General features: G+C 40.1%; 1 protein-coding gene across 5 annotated transcripts in view; it reads right to left on the bottom strand.

Annotated features, from left to right (window-relative positions):
- Positions 1-22174, bottom strand: part of FMNL2 (formin like 2) — a 332517-nt gene that overhangs the window by 74031 nt on the left and 236312 nt on the right. For 4 of the 5 annotated variants that reach the window (XM_069577505.1, XM_069577507.1, XM_069577506.1 and 1 more), the window contains exons 5-6: positions 17949-18032; positions 14866-15018 (exon numbers count right to left, since the gene is read on the bottom strand). In XM_069577505.1, the coding sequence (XP_069433606.1) occupies positions 14866-15018; positions 17949-18032 (237 nt within the window). The remainder of the gene's footprint in view (positions 1-14865; positions 15019-17948; positions 18033-22174) is intronic. The other variant, XM_069577508.1, reaches the window with a different exon arrangement.

Here is a 22174-nt window from a genome sequence, read left to right on the forward strand (position 1 = left end):
GGTAGATAAGGGCACATCCGGTTCTATGCCACAGCCCTTGAGGCTAACCTATCTTCATCTTTCACAAACACTGATCATCCCACTTTGGCTATTTGAATAAACGTTCCACAAAGACCTAAGTTTTACAAGGATGACATCACTGCCTCAGTAGAAGATATGGGTGCTTCTGTGGAAGTCTAATATCCTTGGCATGTGCTCTGTTACAGAATTACATATAGCAAAACAAGAACTATAATATTTTCTTCCTGGAGTTATTAAGAAACATATAAATCAGGGCCATGTTGGAGACTGCCCCAATGCATTGTGATATATGAAAAAGGCCCCAGTGGGAGGCAGTACTAGCTTCCCTATGGTCTCCTATGGATAACTGAGGCAGATAAGCTCAAGTCTTGCCCCATGTAATATCTCGACTGACCCTAGATTTTTTCAGCAGTAAATGGTACATGTTCCCTTAACTGAGATTTGAAATTGGCTTCCTCACTAGCAGTTCCCAAACCTCACGGTCCATCCAGCTTAATGTAGGAAGAGGAAGAAAGCTGGCAGCTCCATTCTGCTCCTCCTCCACTGCCTACCAGACTGGTGGTTTATACTCAGATTATGAGAACTAATGGTTTTTGAGCCTACTGTGGATCTAGAGGAGGAGGAAGGGGACACAGCACAAGTTAAAATGTCACCAAGCTAGCTATTCTTACTGAGATCCAGTTGTTTTTCCTAAATCGGTGTTTCCCAGATTGCTACAAGACTTCACTCTCTAGAGTTCTGAAACAGTTGGCTCTGGCTTATTTTGCTGGTTTTCTCATTGCTTTCATGGGTCTTGTACTTCACCATTTTCATTGACATCTCATAACATTTAGAGAATCCTGAGAACCTATTCATTCTGAATACATGTAACAATTCCTTCAAGTTCAAAGGAACAGTCAAACAAGATTCTGCAAGAATTACATTTCTCTGGTGACTTGGAGCTGGTTCTCTAAGACGTCAGGATCAGAGAACAATCAAAGGGAAAAACAAGGGTAATCCGTATGTATAGAGGGGCTGTGACCCAATGCCTGGACCACGAGGTTAGGGGACTAAATGCCTTCCTGACTACCCTTCCTCCTCCAGACAAGCAAGCAAGAGTTTTGAGATTCTAGGTCTGTGGACACAAAAGAGGGGTTTCCCAGAGGCAGAAAACAACCCCAAGTCCAACTTTTGGAGCTCCTGTCCTTTGTAGACAAGATAATGGAGAAGGGATATTTAGAGCTGTGTTTTTGAGGTCTCAAGAGTTTTAAGGAAATCCTGCTTTTTGAGAGGTCATTCTGACAGGAACACCACCAAATTTCTCCAGCACTCTTCTCCATCGACTGTGAGAACTGCCCGCTCTCTTGTCAAGCACTGAATGAAAACGAAACATTACCCTCACATTCAAAGATAGTAAGACACTATCTTGGAAGAACTGCCAGTAATAGTCACCAAGTTCTATGTGTGTGGAGAGAAACATGTGCCCAAACTGACTTAAGATCAAAACCAAAGAAAAATGACTCTAACCGGCTGTATTAGTTTATGCATCAGTGTTTTATAAGTTTACATGAAATAATAATAAATGTGGAAGTGACTGTCAATGCTATAGGGAGCAAAACACATAAAAAATTTAAGCAACTGGCACAAATAAATATCTTTTAAGAAACCTATACAATGTGCCCTGTTTAGTACTATGGTGACAGCTGCGCTGCCTTCCTCACAGGTGGCAATCCATCTGCTCAGGAGCTGGTAGTGAGCACCTCGACTTGCCCAGCACCGGCAGCAGGTGCCATGCAGAAGAGGCTATCTCTGCTTTGAAAGACTGTTAGAATGACTGATTAGTGAGAGCCAACCAATTGATTTCTAATAAATGACAAGGCAACTCAAACCTCGATTTCTGAGTCCGGAAAGCAAAAAGAATGTCGAGGTCAGCAGACAAAACCTGGGGAAGTAGCTCTCTTGGATCTACTTGACCACAGAGTAGATACACAGGAATTTCTCTTACCAGGTATGTATTCAAGCCTGAACTAGATACAGCGTTCACTAGAGTTCTGGTTATAACCATGTCTTGGTGTCCTTAAACCACAACTCACTGTAAGAAAGTCTAAAAAAAAAAAATGCTACAGTAATTCCGAACGAGCTCCTCAGGTTTAAGAATGTAACAGACAAGTGAGACTACATCAATCTAAAAAGCACAATAAAAGAAAGTGAAAAGGTAACCTATGGAATGGGAGAAAATAATTTACAAACCAAATATGTAATAAGGGGTTAATATTCAGAATATACAAGAAACCCCCACAAATCAATAGCAAAAACAAACAAAAATTATCCAGTTAAAGAATGGGCAAAAGGAACTTGACATTTCTCCAAAGAATATATACAAATGGCTAACAGGTACATTTAAAATGCTCACTAATTAACAGGAAAATGCAAATCAAAACCACAATGAGAAAGCACCTCATACTGACTTTCAGGATGGGCATTATCAAAAAAGACAAGAGAAACAAGTGTTAACAAGAATAAATTAGAGCTCATGTACACTGCCGGTGGGAATGCAAGTTACACAAGCATTATGGAAAACAGTACGGAGGTTTCTCAAACAAAAATAGAACTTGTCCATGTAATGTTCCGGCCATCCCACTTCTGGAGGTTTCTCTAAAATAACTGAAACCAAGATCTTAAAGAGGTGTCTGCACGCACATTCCCTGCAGCACTATTCACAGAAGCCAAGATCTAGAAACAACCTAAATGCCCATCAACAGGTAAGTGGATAAATATGGATAAAATATGGTTTTAAAAAATAATAATGAGGCGGTGTGACAGAAGTGTTACCTGATGTTATGGTAGTAATCACTGCAATGAATAAACATACAAAATCAACACACTGTATAAGTTACACAACGTTACACAATGATTGTATCTCAATAAAAAATTAACTTATATATTCACATAGACACACAATATCAAAGTCCTGAAAAACAAAGAAAGAGTTGTGAATTCCCTGGCAGCCCAGTGGTTAGGACTTGGTGCATCCACTGCCGTGGCAAGACTTCAGTCCTTGGTCAGGAAACTAAGAGGGTAAGGAGGGCGGGATGAATTGCAAGACTGGGACTGGCATATACACACTAATATGTATAAAATAGATCACTCATGAAAACCTACGGTAGAGCACAGGGACCTGTACTCAGTGCTCTGTGGGGACGTAAACGGGAAAGAAATAAAAAAAAGAGAACAGATGTATACATACAGCTGATTCACTCTGCTGCACAGCAGAAACTAACACAACACTGCAAAGCAACTATACTTCAATTTAAGAAAAAAAGAAAGGGAAAGGAATGGTTCCAAGGAAAAGGATGTTACACAGACACAACTAAGCACAATAAATGATCCCTGTGTTGGATTCTGGACAGAGTTTGAAAAAATGTTATGAAATAGACTGGAATAACTAAACAGACTGAACTAAAAATGTGCCAGTATGTAAAAGTTCTGATTTTAAGAATTACACCATGGTTATGTAAGAGCATGTCTTTGTTCTTAGGGTATCTGCACAAAAATAATTAAGTATAAAAGGCATGATTCTGTAACTTGTTCTCAAATGGTTAAAAAGCGTGTACGTTTACAAAGCAAATGTGCAAACGGCAGAGTGGACAAGATGTTAAAACAATTGCTGAATCTGTGTAAAGAGCATAAGGAGGAATCATTGTACTATTGTTGCCTTTTTTCAGTTTTCAATGACATCAAAATTAAAAGTCACAGAAATAAAAAGAAAATTATGGTAGATACATACACTGGAATGTTATTCAGCTTTCAAATAAAGGAAATCTTGCAATATGTCGTAACATGGATGAACCTTGAGGACAGTACACTATGCGGAAAGAGTCAGTCACAGAAGGACAAATGCTGTATCATTCTATTTATATGAGAATCCTGAAATAGTCAGACTCACTAAAGTGGGGAGTAGAATGGTGGCTGCCAGGGCCTTAAGAGAGGGTAGAATGGGAAACTGCTAGTAACAAGTATAAAGTTTTGGTTATGCAAGGTAAGTGAGTTCTAGAGATCTGCTGAATAATATCTTGCCTATAGTCAATGACACTGTACCATATACTTAAACATTGTTGAGAAAGTAGATCTCATGGTAAGAGTTCTTAGCATCATAAGTAAATAAAAAATTAAAGCAGTATTCTTTAAAAAATAACAGCGGGTGATAACATAAAAATTAATTATAAGTAATGTGTCTATGATAATTCTACGTGTACAGGAGAAGACCCACTCCTGGTCAAAAGCTACATGTGACCAAACCCTGAATTTCTTTCAAGACCTACATCTGCAAAGCACCAAAATCAAACAGAAACTGCTATTTAACCAGTGGTGCCTTGAAGAAAAAAAACATCTGATCACACATCTATTGTCTTGAAATATATTTATTTCTAGACATATTCCTACACGTGAGTTTTGTACATGTCTGCCTCTCCTTTTGAGCTCCTATTATCCAAGAACAGTACGTTACTGCAGAACCTTAAATGGAATGTTCCCTGAACTGACCTAATCAGGTCTTCCCAGAGTCCATCAAGAAGGTTTTTGAAAATATTCTGTGAAGTCTCCATGCTAATGTTTGTGAGGTTTGCAATATTTAGGTCCTATTGGCAACAGAAAAAGACAAGGCATATTTTATTCTTCTTACAAAAGTATCTTCAAGTAACCGAACTACTCAGATATTAAACTAAATAAACTAAATAAACCTAAAAATAAAGACTAGCAATCAGAACGCCCTTGGAAGCTAATGTTAGTATTCAGCCCAATTGGAATGCAATGCCATCCGAGTACATCACATCATTTGGCATAACTGTACTAGTCTTTTATGGTTCCAAGGTCTGGACTAATAGAACTTTACTAAGATTTGGCGTTTTCGGTTTCCTCTCCCTGACTATTCAGACATGACATCACCTGGGCATAGTTTTTCTATCAATTAAACTCATAAAATATTAATACTTGATGCTAAAGAAAAAAAATGAACCAAGCACTTCTCTGTCTCTAAAGCCAAAAGAAACAGAGCTGAAAGAGTGGAACCCAGATAGTCTGAAGTGGGAGTGAAGCAGGTTGGGGAAACAGAGACAGAAACAGAGATATGTGGGGGGTGTTGGTTACACAAAACTCCTAAGGAACATTTGTTTCTATTCAGTTGTTGAAATGTTCTGTTCATCTGATTCTCCTATCAGAGAACCAGGTGATAGCTAGAACAGAACCTGTAAGGTCTCATTTACATGCTTTTTGAATGGAATACATGAATCAACAGGCTCCATCAAATGAATGAAGGGCCATTAGTTCGAATTTTCTGTTTTTCAATTATATTCCTTGTATAAAAGGCATTTGCTATGGAGTGGCTAATTAGGATATGACCCTATGGGGAAAGTGTCCAAGGAAAACTAATGCTTGTGACTTTTCAATAGAAATATTTCTATGTTCATCAATATTTGGCCCCTCTTTTCATAAACCTTCAATAAATCACTGTCAATGTGTCAAAATGACAATTCCACAGCCTGGCCTTCAACACAGTACCCACTTTGGTTCAGTCACTCAGTCATGTCCGACTCTTTGTGACCCCATGGACTGCAGCACGCCAGGCCTCCCTGTCCATCACCAACTCCTGGAGTTTACTCAAACTCATGTCCATTGAGTCGGTGATGCCATCCAACCATCTCACCCTCGGTCGTCCCCTTCTCCTCTCGCCTTCGATCTTTCCCAGCATCAGGGTCTTTTCAAATGAGTCAGCTCTTTGCATCAGGTGGCCAAAGTATGGGAGTTTCAGCTCAACATCAGTCCTTCCAATGAACATTCAGGACTGATTTCCTTTAGGATGGACTGGTTGGATCTGCTTGCTGTCCAAGGGACTCTCAAGAGTCTTCTCCAACACCACAGTTCAAAAAGCGTCAGTTCTTCGGCACTCAGCTTTCTCTAAGTCCAACTCTCACATCTGTATGTGTACATAACACAGTACATAACCTGGCTCTACATGCCTTCTAGCCAGACTTATCTGTTCACTGTTCCCTGAACAAACCATGCTGTCTCACAGCTGACCACTGCTCCTGCAGCTCTCTCTTCCTCCCCTGGTTGCTACCTTCTCCTCCCAACCTTCCTCATGTGTCACATGCAGACCAAGTTATGACTCTTCTCTAGGTCTGGTCTAGTCTCTAAGGTTCCATATAATTAGTTCTGGTTATACACAAGTGATACCTAACATGCGTTAGTAGGAGCATGAACACACACACACTCTTCTCAATCAAATCATATAGAAAGACACTGACAGAGTGGAAAGAAGTTAGAAGACTCGGATTATACATTCTGGCTCTATCACTTACTACCTACGGGTAACTTCTCTGAGCCTTCTTGTCTGTAAAATGAGGCTAATAATTCTCGAACACTTTCCTATAATTTTATGAAAATATAATGATGCAAATATGAAAAATTCATTTCTCAAGAATGAATATATTATGTACAAATGTATTATTCCATGTGTCATTCTGTACCCTCAGCATTTAGCAATGCACCCTTCACATATTATGGATGCAATCAATCTTGCAGATGAAGGTTCCAGACTGTAGCTGGAGGAATTTGCTAAGTCATCTTCAGTATTTTTTTCAATCTTATACAGTTAACATTTATTGACTACACACTACTGTGCCAGGTTCTTTACAGGAACTGTTAATCTCACAGCCTATGAGGCAGGTCCTAGATCTGATCTGAGCATCTGTGAACCAGATTCCCAACAATGCACTGGTCAGGTAGGCTTGTTTTTCCATTTTCACATAGCCTCTTTCAGTCGATTTTCTATTGGACAAAAGTCCCAATAAAGAAGTGGAACAAGGGAAGAAAACCTCACAGTGAAAAATGCCTGACATCTGCCAGTATGGTGCACCCACAAGCTATAATTACAACTGTCACCATTTCTACTAGCAAGGTCATTAAAATCAGTTTCAAGCTGAGAATCTGGAATGTACACTCAACCCAAGTACATTTTTCTCTTTTTACAACACCCCATAAAAAAGAAATGCAAAAATCTGAAACACAACAGCCTAACACTTCAAACTTGTTTCTGCTTACAAATGTGCTGAAAAGGAAAAGTGACAATTTGTAGTTACAGATTATTTTTGGAAAGTCTAAGAATTTACAAAGTCTTTCTTCTATACACGGGTACTGCATTTTCTGCAACTTTAGATCTTCAGGTCAACTGTCCAGCAGGTTAAGGGGCATCTTCAACATTGCCCCTTCCGCAGAAATAAAACCCAGGTATTGGCTATAATGATCATCCATTACTCTTTCTGCTTCTACTCCTTTTCAGCATTTTCTCTGCTTCTAAAGTAGGCGTTACTGAAAATTTTAACCAACATCTGCCATCTCATCTGGTGAACAGACTTCAAACCTTGAGAATAACTGTTTAAATATACTTTTCTTTTTAACTTTTCCCCTTCAAGCTGGCAGATAAGGTAAATTCCTCAAGATCCTTCCAAAGGGAAAACTTAGAATAAATAAAGTTAAGGGAAAGGAATACACGTAGAAAAAAATATAGGTTACAAGTCTCAGTCATGAACTACAGAAGATCTGAGTTGATTTTATATAGTTCAGGGGGAGAAGAAGGAGAGAATAATGATCATTTCAGAAATTACATTCTTAATTTACAGAAGTTGGAAAATGAACAAAACTGAGTTCAATCTCCTTGTTGAGAATCAAGATAAAAGTGTTCTCGCTTCTAACTATAAAACTCAAGTATATTTTTTATGTGCTACTCTAACGGTTTAAGTTAAAATGTTAGGTGATCTTCTTCACCCACAATAAAGATTCAAGGTAAAATGCTACTACTGAAATAATAACTCGTAAGTGGAGAAGGCAATGGCACCCCACTCCAGTACTCTTGCCTGGAAAATCCCACGGACGGAGGAGCCTAATGGGCTGCAGTTCATGGGGTCGTGAAGAGTTGGACACAACTGAGCGACTTCACATTCACTTTTCACTTTCATGCACTGGAGAAGGAAATGGCAATCCACTCCAGTGTTAAACCTTCTTTTCAATGTCTTCCCATTTGCAAATGTGTGTGTGTGTGCTCAGTCATGTCTGACTGTTTGTGACCCCATGGACTGTAGCCCTCCAGGCTCCCTCTGTCCATGGAATTCTCCAAGCAAGAGTACTGGAGTGAGTTGCCATTTCCTACTGCAGAGGATCTTCCCAATCCAGGGATCAAACCTGTGTTTCCTGCATCTCCTGCATTGGCAGGCGGATTTTTTACGACTGTGCCCACTGGGAAGTCCTCATTTCCAAATAGGTAAAAATAAAACTGTGTTCATAGAGAACTTTCTTGTTCCTGTCTTTCATTTAGGAAACTTCCTTCATGTTTCTATATGATGGTTATCTTCTAATGGTTGTAAAGTACATAAAATCCAGCACGTTAATCAGGTCTCCACGAGGGCATTTAGCACCTTTGGGTGAAGTAGAAAAAGACACAGTTTCTGGGAAGGCTTAACAAGTCCTCTTCTGCACAGTACAATTTACATAACTCCATTTGGACACCCTGATATTAAAACAGTATATTTACTGAGGGAAAAAAATCATTCTGTGAATATATAGGCAGGATCATGTGACATGACAGTTGGGGTCTGGCCACCTCACTTCAGATCCCAGGCAAGTTGCTTAACCGCTAGAGGCCTTGGTTTCCTCAGAGTGACAGTATTAACTAGTAGTAGCAGGTATGCGGAAGGCAATGGCACCCCACTCCAGTACTCTTGCCTGGAAAATCCCATGGACAGAGGCTGCAGTCCCTGGGGTCACTAGGAGTCAGACACAACTGAGCGACTTCCCTTTCACTTTTCACTTTCATGCATTGGAGAAGGAAATGGCAGCCTACTCCAGTGTTCTTGCCTGGAGAATCCCAGGGATGGGGGAGCCTGGTAGACTGCCGTCTCTGGAGTCATACAGAGTTGGACATGACTGAAGCAACTTAGCAGCAGTGGCAGCGGCAGGTATGTATCTCGTAGAGGCCTTGTAAGCAGTGAACAATCACAGAGGGCTCTTAGGACAGTGCCGGGCACACAGTGGACACTCAACAAATTCTATTTTTCTCCCCAATAAAAATCAATGCTGCCAATATCTTTGTGCTCATTTTTAAGCAGTTTTAAGAATTACTCCTATGAAAAACATTGCCAGGAAAGGATTAAAGATGTGTAAACAAGGATGTAAATTTGAACTCTTCATGTAAATCCAGTAAGTATATGTAAGTGCTAAATATAGTGATGATGACTTCACAAAATGCCAGTCCATTAAGATAATAATCTCAGGAAAAACAGTAAAATTTGTTCTAGGAAATCTTAGAAAGAAATGTAAGTAGGAGTTAATACATATTAAAGAAAATATGGGATCATGATTTTCTTTTAAGTGGGAAGGTCAGTAAGGGTGACCTGCAAGGCTTTCCCAGTTTGATATGTCTATGACCCAGTCACCACTAGACAGTCCTATCCCACTACAAAGATCACAGAACCTCTGTCCTAGAGAGGCAGGATCTTCCCTCTATCCCAAACAGATCTGATCTCTGATGTAAGATTTTGGTCTTCCCATGTTCGTTCATTTTACGTCTACCTGCAACAGCCTTTCCTCACCCAGACAAGCAACTCTGGCCATCCCTCAAAGTCCTAGTTTAAATCTGCTCTTCCCTCCAGATTCCTAATGCTCCACCACTTTCTTTTAAACCTTGTAATACTGATTTATTAACTATAGAAAGAAAGTGATTTTGCTCAGTCGTGTCCGACTCTTTGCAACCCCACAGAATGTAGCCTACTAGGCTCCTCCATCTGTCCATGGGATTTTCCAGGCAAGAGTACTAGAGTGGGTTGCCATTTCCTTCTCCAGGGGATCTTCCCAACCCAGGGATCAAAGCTGGGTCTCCTGCATTGTAAGCAGCTGCTCTTACCATCCAAGCCACCAGGGAAGTCAGCTTAATTAAGTTTAGTGGCATTAACCATGACATTCTTAAAAATTACTTTCTCTTACATCTGAGTTAATGCAATCTTTGCCTTAAAAAATCTAGAGTGTCCATATATGCATAAAAGACATCATTTAATTTAGCTAGATCAGTAACAGAAATCTATCTTAACTGAAGGCACACCAGACTCTAATCTTATGAGACGGCACACTCAAGGTTTCCATTGCATCAATAAACATTTCTACAACTGGCTACTCTGATAAACTTATGATAGTACAGAATCTACAAGTTGATACAACTCCAGGTGAATGTCATGTCATAAAATGCTTAACCATCTATTTTAAGTATTTTTAAAAGGCTAAATATGAAAAGGAGAGTGCACCGTTAGAATTTTGTTTTGAAAGTAGACCATTTTTCCTTTTCTTCAATCAAGCCACATTCATTGTCTTTTATATATATATATATATACATATATATATATATGAAGTATTTTAAATTTCTTGAAATCTCATTTCTTCCTCCAAGTTTTTAACCAACCCTTTTGTCAAGTGATATAGGATAAGACTGCTGAATCTACATTATTATCTGGGGATGGGGATAAGAAAACGAAAATCTGCATTTGGATACAGAAGACATATTCTAATCAAACAAAGATACCAGAATAAATCGTCTCTACAGAATGTGACTGAGTGTCTTTTTTATCAGTCAAAAAACAAACCTGTAATATTAGTTAAAATGCAGTATTGCTTGAAGGCTCAAACTCTTAAAATGAAGAATCATAATATGATAACAGAAAGAATCAAAGTTTAAGAGGTGCTGGGCTTTCCCCCAGTACGAGGTGATGGAGTGAGGCCATGCAGTCGTCACACTATAACACAGGGAGCAGGTGCCGCGCTCCGCTGCCACACACTGCAAGCTCTCTTGGGTATCACTGTCACTGTCGTCCATGCCTTACAAGATGCTCCGGTTTGCACCCTGTCATCAATGTGTAAACTGAAGGTGCTCCAGAGGCAACAAGGGGAGAAGCGGCTCTGGTGGCATTTGAACTGAAGATACTCAGGCAGAGAAACTGATCTGGTGGTGACATGAGAGATGAATGGAACTGGAGGAAGAGGGGACAGGAGGATGAGAAAGGGCAAGAGAGAGGAGGAGATGATGATCAGAAATGACATGGAAGAATGAAAAAGAAGACCAACAAAAATAAAGTCAAAAAGTGGAGGCAGCAGAGAAAAGAAAAGGGAGAGAGGAAGGAGAAGGAAGAGAGAAAAAAAGTACATATGTTAACAGTCTTTGAAAATCGCTCAGTTGTGTCCAACTCTTTGTGATCTCATGGACTATACACAGTCCATGGAATTCTCCAGGCCAGAATACTGGTAGCCTTTCCCTTCTCCTGGGGATCTTCTCAACCCAGGATCAAACCCAGGGCTCCTGCACTGCATGCAGATTCTCGACCAGCTGAGCCACAAGGGAAGCCCAAGAATACTGGAGTGGGTAGCCTATCCCTTTCTCCAGTGGATCTTCCTGACCCAGGAATCCAACTGGGGTCTCCTGCATTGCAGGCAGATTCTTTACCAACTGACCTATCAGGGAAGCCCAACAATCTTTCGGTATGTGAAAAGCAATATGTTGCATATACCTGTACCTCTGGTTGCTGTTTTTACAGGTTAGAGATGCTATCAAATGACCAAATACAGAATTAGAATCCATTAGACCTGGAATACATTGATACACATTGTTTAAAAAAAAAAAATTGAAGCTTCAAGTCAACAAGTGTCATGAAACTTATTGCTATATTGGTTTTTGTTTTTTTTTGGAGAGCCCATGAAGGAATCAAAATTCTCCAAGCCAGGCTTCAGCAATACGTGAACCATGAACTTCCAGATGTTCAAGCTGGTTTTAGCAAAGGCAGAGGAACCAGAGATCAAGTTGCCAACATCCACTGGATCATCAAAAAAGCAAGAGTTCCAGAAAAACATCTATTTCTGCTTTATTGACTATGCCAAAGCCTTTGACTGTGTGGATCACAAGAAACTGTGGAAAATTCTGAAAGAGATGGAATACCAGACCACCTGACCTGCCTCTTGAGAAACCTGTATGCAGGTTAGGAAGCAACAGTAGAACTGGACATGGAACAATAGACTGGTTCCAAATAGTGAAAGGAGTAAATCCGGGCTGTATATTGTCACCCTGCTTATTTAACATATATGCAGAGTACATCATGAAAAATGCTGGGTGGGAGGAAGCACAAGCTGGAATCAAGATTGCCAGGAGAAATATCAATAACCTCAGATATGCAGATGATACCACCCTTATGGCAGAAAGTGAAGAGGAACTAAAAAGGCTCTTGATGAAAGTGAAAGAGAAGAGTGAAAATGTTGGCTTAAAGCTCAACATTCAGAAAACAAAGATCATGGCATCTGGTCCCATCACTTCATGGGAAGTAGATGGGGAAACTGGAAACAGTGTCAGACTTTATTTTTGGGGCTCCAAAATCACTGCAGATGGTGATTGCAGCCATGAAATTAAAAGACACTTACTCCTTGGAAGGAGAGTTATGACCAACATAGATAGCATATTAAAAAGCAGAGACATTACTTTGCCAACAAAGGTCCGTCTAGTCAAGGCTATGGTTTTTCCAGTGGTCATGTATGGATGTGAGAGTTGGACTGTGAAGAAAGCTGAGTGCTGAAGAATTGATGCTTTTGAACTGTGGTGTTGGAGAAGACTCTTGAACGTCCCTTGGACTGCAAGGAGATCCAACCAGTCCATCCTAAAGGAGATCAGTCCTGGGTGTTCATGGAAGGACTGATGCTAAAGCTGAAACTCCAGTACTTTGGCCACCTCATGTGAAAAGTTGACTCATTGGAAAAGACCCTGATGCTGGGAGGGACTGGGGGCAGGAGGAGAATGGGGACGACAGAGGATGAGATGGCTGGATGGCATCACGGACTCGATGGACGTGAGTTTGAGTGAACTCCAGGAGTTAGTGATGGACAGGGAGGCCTGGTGTGCTGCAATTCATGAGGTCGCAAGGAGTCGGACACGACTGAGCGACTGAACTGAACTGAACTGAAGGAGTCAAAGGAATTTCAAATGTTCCATTCCTGAGCCTGAAACTGTTTAAACACAAATAAAAGAACACAATGTTGGCTTCTTATTTGGTCAACACACCTGCCAACCAGAAATGTCATAATGCTTCCCAAGTTTCTCAAAACAGTATTTCCATCATGTCTCTGTATATACTTTGGGTCTTTTTTTTTTCCAATTTAAAATGAATTATATGGGAGGCAGGATTTATAGGGAGAGGACATATGTATACCAATGGCTGATTTATGTTAATGTATGTCAGAAATCAATATAATATTGTAAAGCAATTATCCTGTAGTTAAAGATAAATAACTTCTTGTTAAGATGGTAGCTGGCCAGTATATGATACTTTCCAGGTAAGAAACAATGAAAAAGCAAATTAAAAATGTACTTTTGTCAATTAAATTCCTTACACATCATTATAGCTGTATAAATTGTAACACTTTCCGTTTGGGTTACAGAGTGATTAGGGAGTTCTTCAGGCACAACTGGCCCTCCTTCAATTTCCCAATCAGCCCACATAATCCTCTGTCCACATGTTAAGCTGATGCAGACTAGAAGGTTATACAGCCCTTGCGTGTGTGTGTGTGTGCACGCACCTTGCATGCACACGCATGTGCTCAGTTGTATCCGACTCTTCGCAAGCCCATGAACTATATATAGTCCACCAGGCTTGACTATCCATGGGATTTCCCAGGCAAGAATACTGGAGTAGGTTGCCATTTCCTTCTCCAGGGGATCTTCCCAACCCAGGGACTGACACTGCATCTCCTGCATCGGCAAGCGATTTTTTTTTTTTTTTTGGGGCCAAAAGTCAATTTTAGGTTTATTAACAAGACTGGCAACCTGTTTCTTTACCACCTGGGAAACTTGTACGTGTGCTATGCGTAGTCGCTCAGTCATGTCTGACTCTTTGCAACGTCACAGACAGCAGCCCACCAGGCTCCTATAGCCCTTGACCTATTGCAAAAATCGTGAGAAGAATTGACATACAATTCTTCATTATTATTACTGAAGAATTCCAAAGCTGTTAATATTTTTGGCATTTCCAAACAAGGAAAATCTGCATGGCTGATAAGAAGCATACTATTCAAACATCAAATCCTGAGCAGAACTGAATTTATAAAGACTTTAACTTTCCATGACAAAAACCCACCAAGCTCTACAGTAGGTATGAGTGAATGTACAATTTCAGTGATATACTCAGCAGTAATACAGGTGTTCACCCCCCATCCTCCCTTAGCAAGGTGGTATTTCAACCAAAGGAGAAGGAATCTGTAGGAGGAAACGGAAGGTTGACATTGGAGAGCACACCCCACCCAAGGAACAATGCTTAAAGGCATCTCTTTAATAAAAATAATCACTGCACCTATGACTAAGGACACAACCCACAGAAGACACACCTGAGTTACCACAGGAAGAAGAGAGGAAGGAGCAGGGTTTAAATAACAATAAGGCGTTCCTGAGATTCTCAGATCTCAATGTGCTGATTCTACCTAGGAAACAGCCCAGGATGTGAGCATCTCCTGGGTTTCAGGAACTGATCTGTCTATGGAGACTGCTCTGCTGTGACACTTGGAAGAATTTTCTTTCTGTGCTGAAAGAGTAGTATTTGCAGCGAGCTACTTAAAGGCATTGAGTATTGCCCAACAGATGATCCCATGAACTCCCATAGGAATCCGCATTTGGAATCGTTGATAACACAAGTGTTGTGGGACAAGATACAAGTGATACATACACAGCCCAGGATCCTCAACAGAAGTTGTCTCAAGGTATCCTGCCAAACCCGCCTGTTCCTGAATTCAGGCACTCACCGCAGGGCAGAATGTCTTCCCGAGCGGGATACACTGTTGCCCACGGGGGAAGGCAAGTTGCTTCCTCTGTGCAGGTCCTCAATGGACCGACTCCAGGGCTTTGATTTGTCCACCGAGCTCTCCACAGTGCTCTCCACACTTTCAAAGTCAAAACTAAAACAAAAGAGAAATGCCACTCAAGACTTAATTCAGATTCACACAAACACACGGATGTGTAAAACTTGCTCCTTCCAATTACACATCTGCACCTTAATATGGGTAGTTTTTGCAAATAAAGAAAACTGATAATGGAATACAAATGAATTTCCATGGACTATGTGTTAGCTTCAAAAATACAGAATGACAACTAGGAACGTGTTATTTGCATCTTATTATAAGGCTTGCTGACTTACTGATTACTAATGAGCTCTGGTGGGATAGGGAAAAAAGATCTTAGAGCTGTCTACATTTTGCTTTAACGAGTCAATATGTTAGGCTTATACTAATTTATTCCTACCCATCAATTTTCACCGAGCATTTTCCCCTAGTGCGTTGGCAAATGTGCTTTTCCAACCATATGTGATACATTACTTGCAAAGTTATGAATTTGCTTTGATTTTGGAATCTCTCCCCAGTGTGGTGCTCTTTAAAGTAGGGCTGTTGTTTCTCTGGCATATTTTTGAGGTTATTACTCATGTTAACCATGTTAGAATAAATGGCTAAATTGCTCATCCCTGTATAATTTTAGGAACAAAATTTTAACACACAGGCCTCTGTGTTCTATGCATTTTTCCCCTGCCAAAGTTAGTAGCTCTACTTTCTCAAAAATACATTTTGTCAATGGTTTCTAGCCATAGTTCCAACAAGAACACCTGATCAGGTGGAAAATAAACAGAATGCAGCTTTAATTAGTATCATCTGTAAGATTTTGGAGGCTATCATGGAAGAAATATCAATAACACATATTGGAAATAGCAAGTATGACTTTTTATACAAGTGTGACTGCCAAAAGAAAATATCTGCTTAGAACAACCATCTGTAAACTAAGTGATACTCTCCATCTATTGAATTCTAATCCAGATAACAGAGACGGATGCACAAAGTCATTGAATGGGTCTAACAATTCTGTTGTTCCTTAGGATCCAGAAACCAGTGAACAGAAAAGACGTGGAATTGAGTAATCAAACAGATCCTTAAATATTAAAAATAGAAGCCTATAACTGACATCAGAGAAGTAAGCCTAGGGGCATCCTAAGATCACCCATGTCATTAAGACTCATGCTAAGTCACTCTGCAGCCCCCATATGTTCAGCCGTTCAGCATCCTTATGCTCCTCTCAGCTCATCCCCCCACCCCCTCACCGAGCAGAAAAAGGAAACACGCAACTTGGTGAATGCTCCTGTTTTAGGGAGGCTGCATGAGTCTGCTGTTTCACATTACATAGGAAAGAAAATTGCCACATGCTAAGAAATAGCAAGAACTTTTTTCAGCCCATTTAGTTTCAAGAAAGGATAAAACGTAAATTACTTATCTACATATAATTTTCTAATTAAACCAAAAGTAAGACTAATAAGCAAAGACTGTAAAGTTAATTCTAAAATTTTAAAAAGTAGAAGATTAGGAACTAAAAGCTCTGAGTTCTTATTTTTTTGTTGCTGTTGTCTTTGTTCTTGGGCTTCAAATTAGAAAAATTCCCTTGGAGAAGCATGACCTTTTCCCACTGGTCTTATGAGTAGATGCATTTGGGAAAGCTGGTTTATAAGCTCTGATGTGATGGGGTTAAAGGTCGATTACAGCAAACATATTACTAGTACACAATTCTTTTCCATTATTCCTGAAGTTTCTTAGTCCTTCCTTAGTTCCTTATTAAATACTCTTCTAGATTTTAAAATATGCAATAGGATAATACTTCTATTCCATTTTGCCATATAATATGAAGTGTAGGGGAGATTAGCAGTTTTCAATGTAATAGGGGTAGATAAGAAACAACCTTTGGAAGAGTATGCTATAAACAATAGCATTATATTTCAGAAGACAATTTCTCATGAAGATAAGAACTTATCTGTTGAATTTTCTTAATATAGTCCATATCATAAACAAAGCTATCAAAACTGAAACTCATCAAGCCAGTTTCAGTTAACACTTTAGTTTCTGCAGCATCAAGGCAGGAATAATTACAGCTTTCTCTTCACCAATTCTCAAGGAAGTAATGAGGATTATAAGATAACACATGGTTACATCTTAAAGTGGAGCAATAAAAAAACAAGTTCTTGCTTTAAAAAGAACTGAGACCAAAAAAAACAGCACCATGTAGGCCAAAATGCCTTCCAATAAAATTAAAAATAATACAGTATTATTTTCTTAATATGTGTGTGTGAGACTGTCCATCTCTGGATATTGGAATAGTTTTCGATTAAAGAGGGAAAGTGGAGAAAAGAATGCATCATTCAAATATACACTTTTCATTCCTACTGTAAATCTTTCCAGAAGCCTAGCAAATGAGAAAACTGTGAATCAACAAAAGTAAGGTGAAATAGTACAATTTTTCCTGCTCTTCCCCATTTTTTCTTTTTTACCCCCTATAAAGGAAAAGTCAAAACAATACAAATATATATACATTTAACCTTTTGCTTACCCCATTTCCTCTACTCCCACTGTGTTTATTATCTATTTCTGCATTAATTTTCTCTGTATTCACTAGCACATACAAATATACACATACAAGTTTTTTTTAAATAAAAAAGGAGTCACTCTTCTGTACCTTGCTTTATTCACTCAATAATATATCATAATACCTCTTCCAATAATTGCTAGAGTATTCTGCCATATGAACATATGAAACCTGAGCACTAAAGAAAGCACTTCTTTTGAAATAAGGACTCCTCTAAGGGTGATCTTACTCCCGTTTTATTTTTGCCGTAAAAGCATTTCTACCAAAAATTATGTGATTTTCTTTTAGTTACTTGAACAGAAACAAACCTCCTTAAGCCTTACCACATCTGCTTCTGGGTTTTTCCCCTCAGTGTGGTATCTAATTTTACCACTGAGCTGCATCTTCTGTGACCACATAAAATTTAAAAGGAAACAAGCCAGGTTTTACTTACGTTACTGCATACTGCGCAAATGATAGATATTCTACCAGAACATCGAGACCTTTGTTTTCTTCATTCAGAAACTCTCTCACCCATCTGTTTGGGGGGGGGAAAAAAATTCATTGGCAAAGATTATCATATGCTCTACCATAAATGGGTTTTCACAGATGGTTCAGTGGTAAAGAATCTGCCTGCCAATGCAGGAGATGACGGTTTGATCCCTGGGTTGGGAAGACTCCCTAGAGGAGGAAATGGCAACCCACTCCAGTATTCTTGCTTGGAAAATCCCGCGGACAGAGGAGCCTGGTGGACTACAGTTCATAGGGTTGCAAAGAGTTGAACACAAATGAGTGACTTAGCACGCACTACCATGAAAAGGACACAGTGAAAACTTGTTTTTCCATCAGAAACATCTGCTGCCTGAAAGGAACTTCAGCATTAAGCCTAGACCATCTCACATAAGGAAGGAGCTTTCAAATATGGCCACTAAGAAAACCACAACATGTCCGTGTGAGTGACTGGGGGCAAAAAGTGTTATGAGTGCCTTCTGTGTATTTCACTGCTTAGTAGGAGGAGGATAACAGGTAAGAAACTTTCTAAATGAGGAACTTGCTGCTGTCCTTTTTCTACTATAACTGATCGACAGACTGCTAGTTTAGGGAGCCAAGACTGCATGGGGAGTCAGGCAGACTGGGGACATGACGACATAACCACTGAAATCCAGGCCTGATTCCAAATCCACATTCAACTCCTTCTTGGCACACGATGCTGTAGTAAACACTCAGCTAGCCAATGAGACACCAGTGTTTATGGGCTTCTGGAAGTTCCATAGGGATAACGATTGCTTAGTTTTTTTCCGTGAATGTTAAAACCTTTTAAAAAGTCGCAGGCAACACACACCGACCGACCTGAGATGTGACAAACACGTTGTTTAAAATCATTTTAAAATGATATCAGCTTGCATTTGAGCGGTGGGTTTGAATGCAGTTCTCTGAGAATGTGTATACATTTTTATTTTCACATAAGATGAAGCAGAGTGGTCAGATACTGAGGATGAACACCTGTTACCCTATGTGCCAGGTCTCCTCCAGGACATCCACCTTCAAAGAACACGTGGTATCCCATCAAGCCTGCACAGCGTTAGAAATTCCAACAAATAGTAAGTAAATGCCATCTACTATACCACCACAAAAACGAATCTTGGGGTATATGTGCCAAAAGCATTCCCAAATGGCTGCTTTCCTCCATGAACACTGCGCCAGTAAGGTCCAGCAGTTATGGACACTATGGCTCCTATGGAAACCAGTCTTGAAGCTATGAGAATGACGGTCGGACAATTCTACTGTGTGTCTGAAAGGATGAGCAGTCCTTTTAAGGTTTTTGTCTTAAAGGAAAAATAAAACCAATCTGTTGGGCTCAGAATGCCTGTCTTTAAAATTTTGTTTTTAGGGGGATTTTGTTGTTTTATCCTCAAGCACATCCTTTCCTCTGGTCCTATCATCTGCATAATGTAACCTCAGGTCTGCAGGTAGGTCCAGAAAATGGTAAGATGGAAAATGTAGACAGCTTACGTCATCCTTTCCCCAGCGCCCAGGCAGGCCATTATAAAATGTATGCACTTAACACAGCCGTGTGCAAAAAGAGACCTAGAGGGGAAACACTGGCAAAGAACACATGACCTGTTGGGTCTCACGAAGTGGCTTTGTTAGGAGAGCTGACCAGAACTAAGGGGCTGGCCACTGGGAGAGGCTGGAGTTCCCTTCACACCACTACCTCATACATGATCTCAGTGTCTGCTTCCAGATCCTTATTTTCTTTTAATATTTATTTTTATTTATTTATTTGGCTGCACAGGGTCTTTTGTGGCATGTGGGATCTAGTTCCCCCACCAGGGATCAAACCAAGGGCCTCAGCACTGACAGCTCAGAGTCTTAGCCACTGGACTACCAGGGGAGTCTCCGGATCCTTATTTTCATTTGATTTATTTTAAATTAGTCCCTATGTGGCTAGGTCTTGGAAGACATGAGGCATTTTTAAGTGCCCATTCTTCAAGCTTAGAAAGAGAAAAAAAATATTTTTTTCCTTTTAAAACTGGTAAGAGACTAAAGAAAGGTTGGAGCTCACTATTGAATTGGATGATTAGCTTTGCTCTTGAAATTCAGGCCCTTTAGCCTCTCTGTGGCCTTCCCATTGGTTGGGTCTATGGGCTCTGAGGGTATGATTTAAACCAGCCTTCCACAGTGGGGGCACAGCAGAAAGCCCCAGAGCTGGGCAGGTGGCGGGGGGGGGGGGGTGTCATCTTTTTAATTTGAAAGAAAATCAGATTTTTCAGAGTGATCTTGATTTTACATAGTCTACGTGACCCATATTTCACTCAGTGGCTCATATTTGTTGTTTGGGAGCTAAGTCGTGTCCGACTCTTTGTGACCCTACAGACTGGCCCCATAAGAACACTCTAATTTAGGAGTTGAGAAGAATAGTCATTATAGTTTCTTCTTGTTGATTTTCCAGACATTGCCTCTAAAACATAAATGGTCCAGGACACCCTAAGGACCTGCCATTCTCTCATCTCAACCCATAGCACCTTTACCTCACTTAGTTCAGCCACAAACTGGAGAAGAGGCAAAATGACTCACAGATTTTTTTTTTTTAAAGGAAGGAAGGACGGCAAAAATGGTAGGAAATAGCCAAGTACAGCCAAAGCTCAATCCTCTTGACTCAAAGTACTAACATGCATATATTTTGATGCAACTATAAAGCCTATTAACTGGCTTTTATTTCAAAGCCTTTATCAATACCCCTGCTTGTTCTTGCTGACTTTGAGTGAAAGGACCTTAAAAATAAATTTCAAAGTGAAAGGCAGGAGCCACTGCTCAGTTCCTAGAAATAGGCAAGAGTATAACATGCCTCTGAAAGGTTTAATTTCATTTTTAACCTCTTTTTCGAAGCTGTGAGATCTGCCTTGGGTCTACAATTTGGCTCGGACCCCCGCAGGTGATTTAGGAAAGAAGAAGATAGAACTCCATCACAGCTCACTACCTTACCACCCCTTTTGTCAAGTTTGTATACTCGTCTCAGCAAAAAGGCTCTGGGCTATAAGAAAACAACAATCATATTCTGCATCGGAGAGAACAGAGGTGAAAGTGAACTTCTGTGGAAATGAAAGAGTATGGAAATCAAATAGAGATGGTGGGTAGAGATGAAAAAAGGGCAACTTTCAAAAAGAGTATCTCTAAGGGCATAATCAGGCGCATGATTATGACGTATCATAAACTGAGGATTCCTGTAGTAAATTTCCATTTTCACCTCTGTGCATGCTACACACTCTTCAACATAGTGCCAGTATGGAGAATTTCAAATTGGGTGATTACAGGTCTTGGAAAGCAGAATTGTTTCCGATTCTGACAGCATGCCTCATTACTGAGTACCTCACAGATTCGATGTAAATACCATATGTTGTAAATTTGAATTTAGGGAAATTCCAAACTGGCTGCTGCGGAGCTGGAAGGCACAGTGATAATGAGAAATAGCTCTGGGAAAAAACTTATTCAAGGAAGGACTCTAAATGCGGGTGCCAATAGTTACTGTTTTACTTTAGTCAGGTCAAAGCTTTGTTTCCAGATTGATGTTGTCTTTCCTCTGATTCCCTCTCAAATCTTAGAACCTCACTGTTCTCATCTAGAAAATAAAGTCTCAAAGGACGTTACTGGCCTTAAATGCGTAAGATCAAATGAAGCAGATGCAAAACACACAAAATGAAGGAACAAATGGTAAATCTGTTCTGCCACTCTCCTTTAGAGAGGTGCGACAGGCATCTGAAAGGAACTGCAGTTGCTGACATATCATGGAAAAAAAAATCACAAGGGAGAGAAAGGTTAAGTATCACCCAGATTCACATCAGCGACCACGCCTTTTCTGCCAGACAGCATCTCAAACTGTTTCTCGGTTTCTCTAACGTAGCCCATGGACCACCGAGGGTCCCTGAAACCCTCTCAGGGGTCTGCGGAGTTAAACCGATTTTCACACAAACATTGAGTAGTTGCTTTTGTCACTCTTCTGACACTTGCACTGAGGGTACAAAAGAAATGTGAATGAAATCTACCACCAGTGAGTACACCTACTGATTGTATTCTTCACCCCAAGCCCTTGAAAGGGGCACAAAAGCGAACTTCACTTAAAACTGTTCTTAGTGAACCGCTAAAATTCCTGATTTTATTGAAGCTTGCTCCTTGAGGATA

The sequence above is a fragment of the Ovis canadensis genome, chromosome 2 (assembly GCF_042477335.2).
Source record: "Ovis canadensis isolate MfBH-ARS-UI-01 breed Bighorn chromosome 2, ARS-UI_OviCan_v2, whole genome shotgun sequence".
Lineage (NCBI taxonomy): Eukaryota > Metazoa > Chordata > Mammalia > Artiodactyla > Bovidae > Ovis > Ovis canadensis.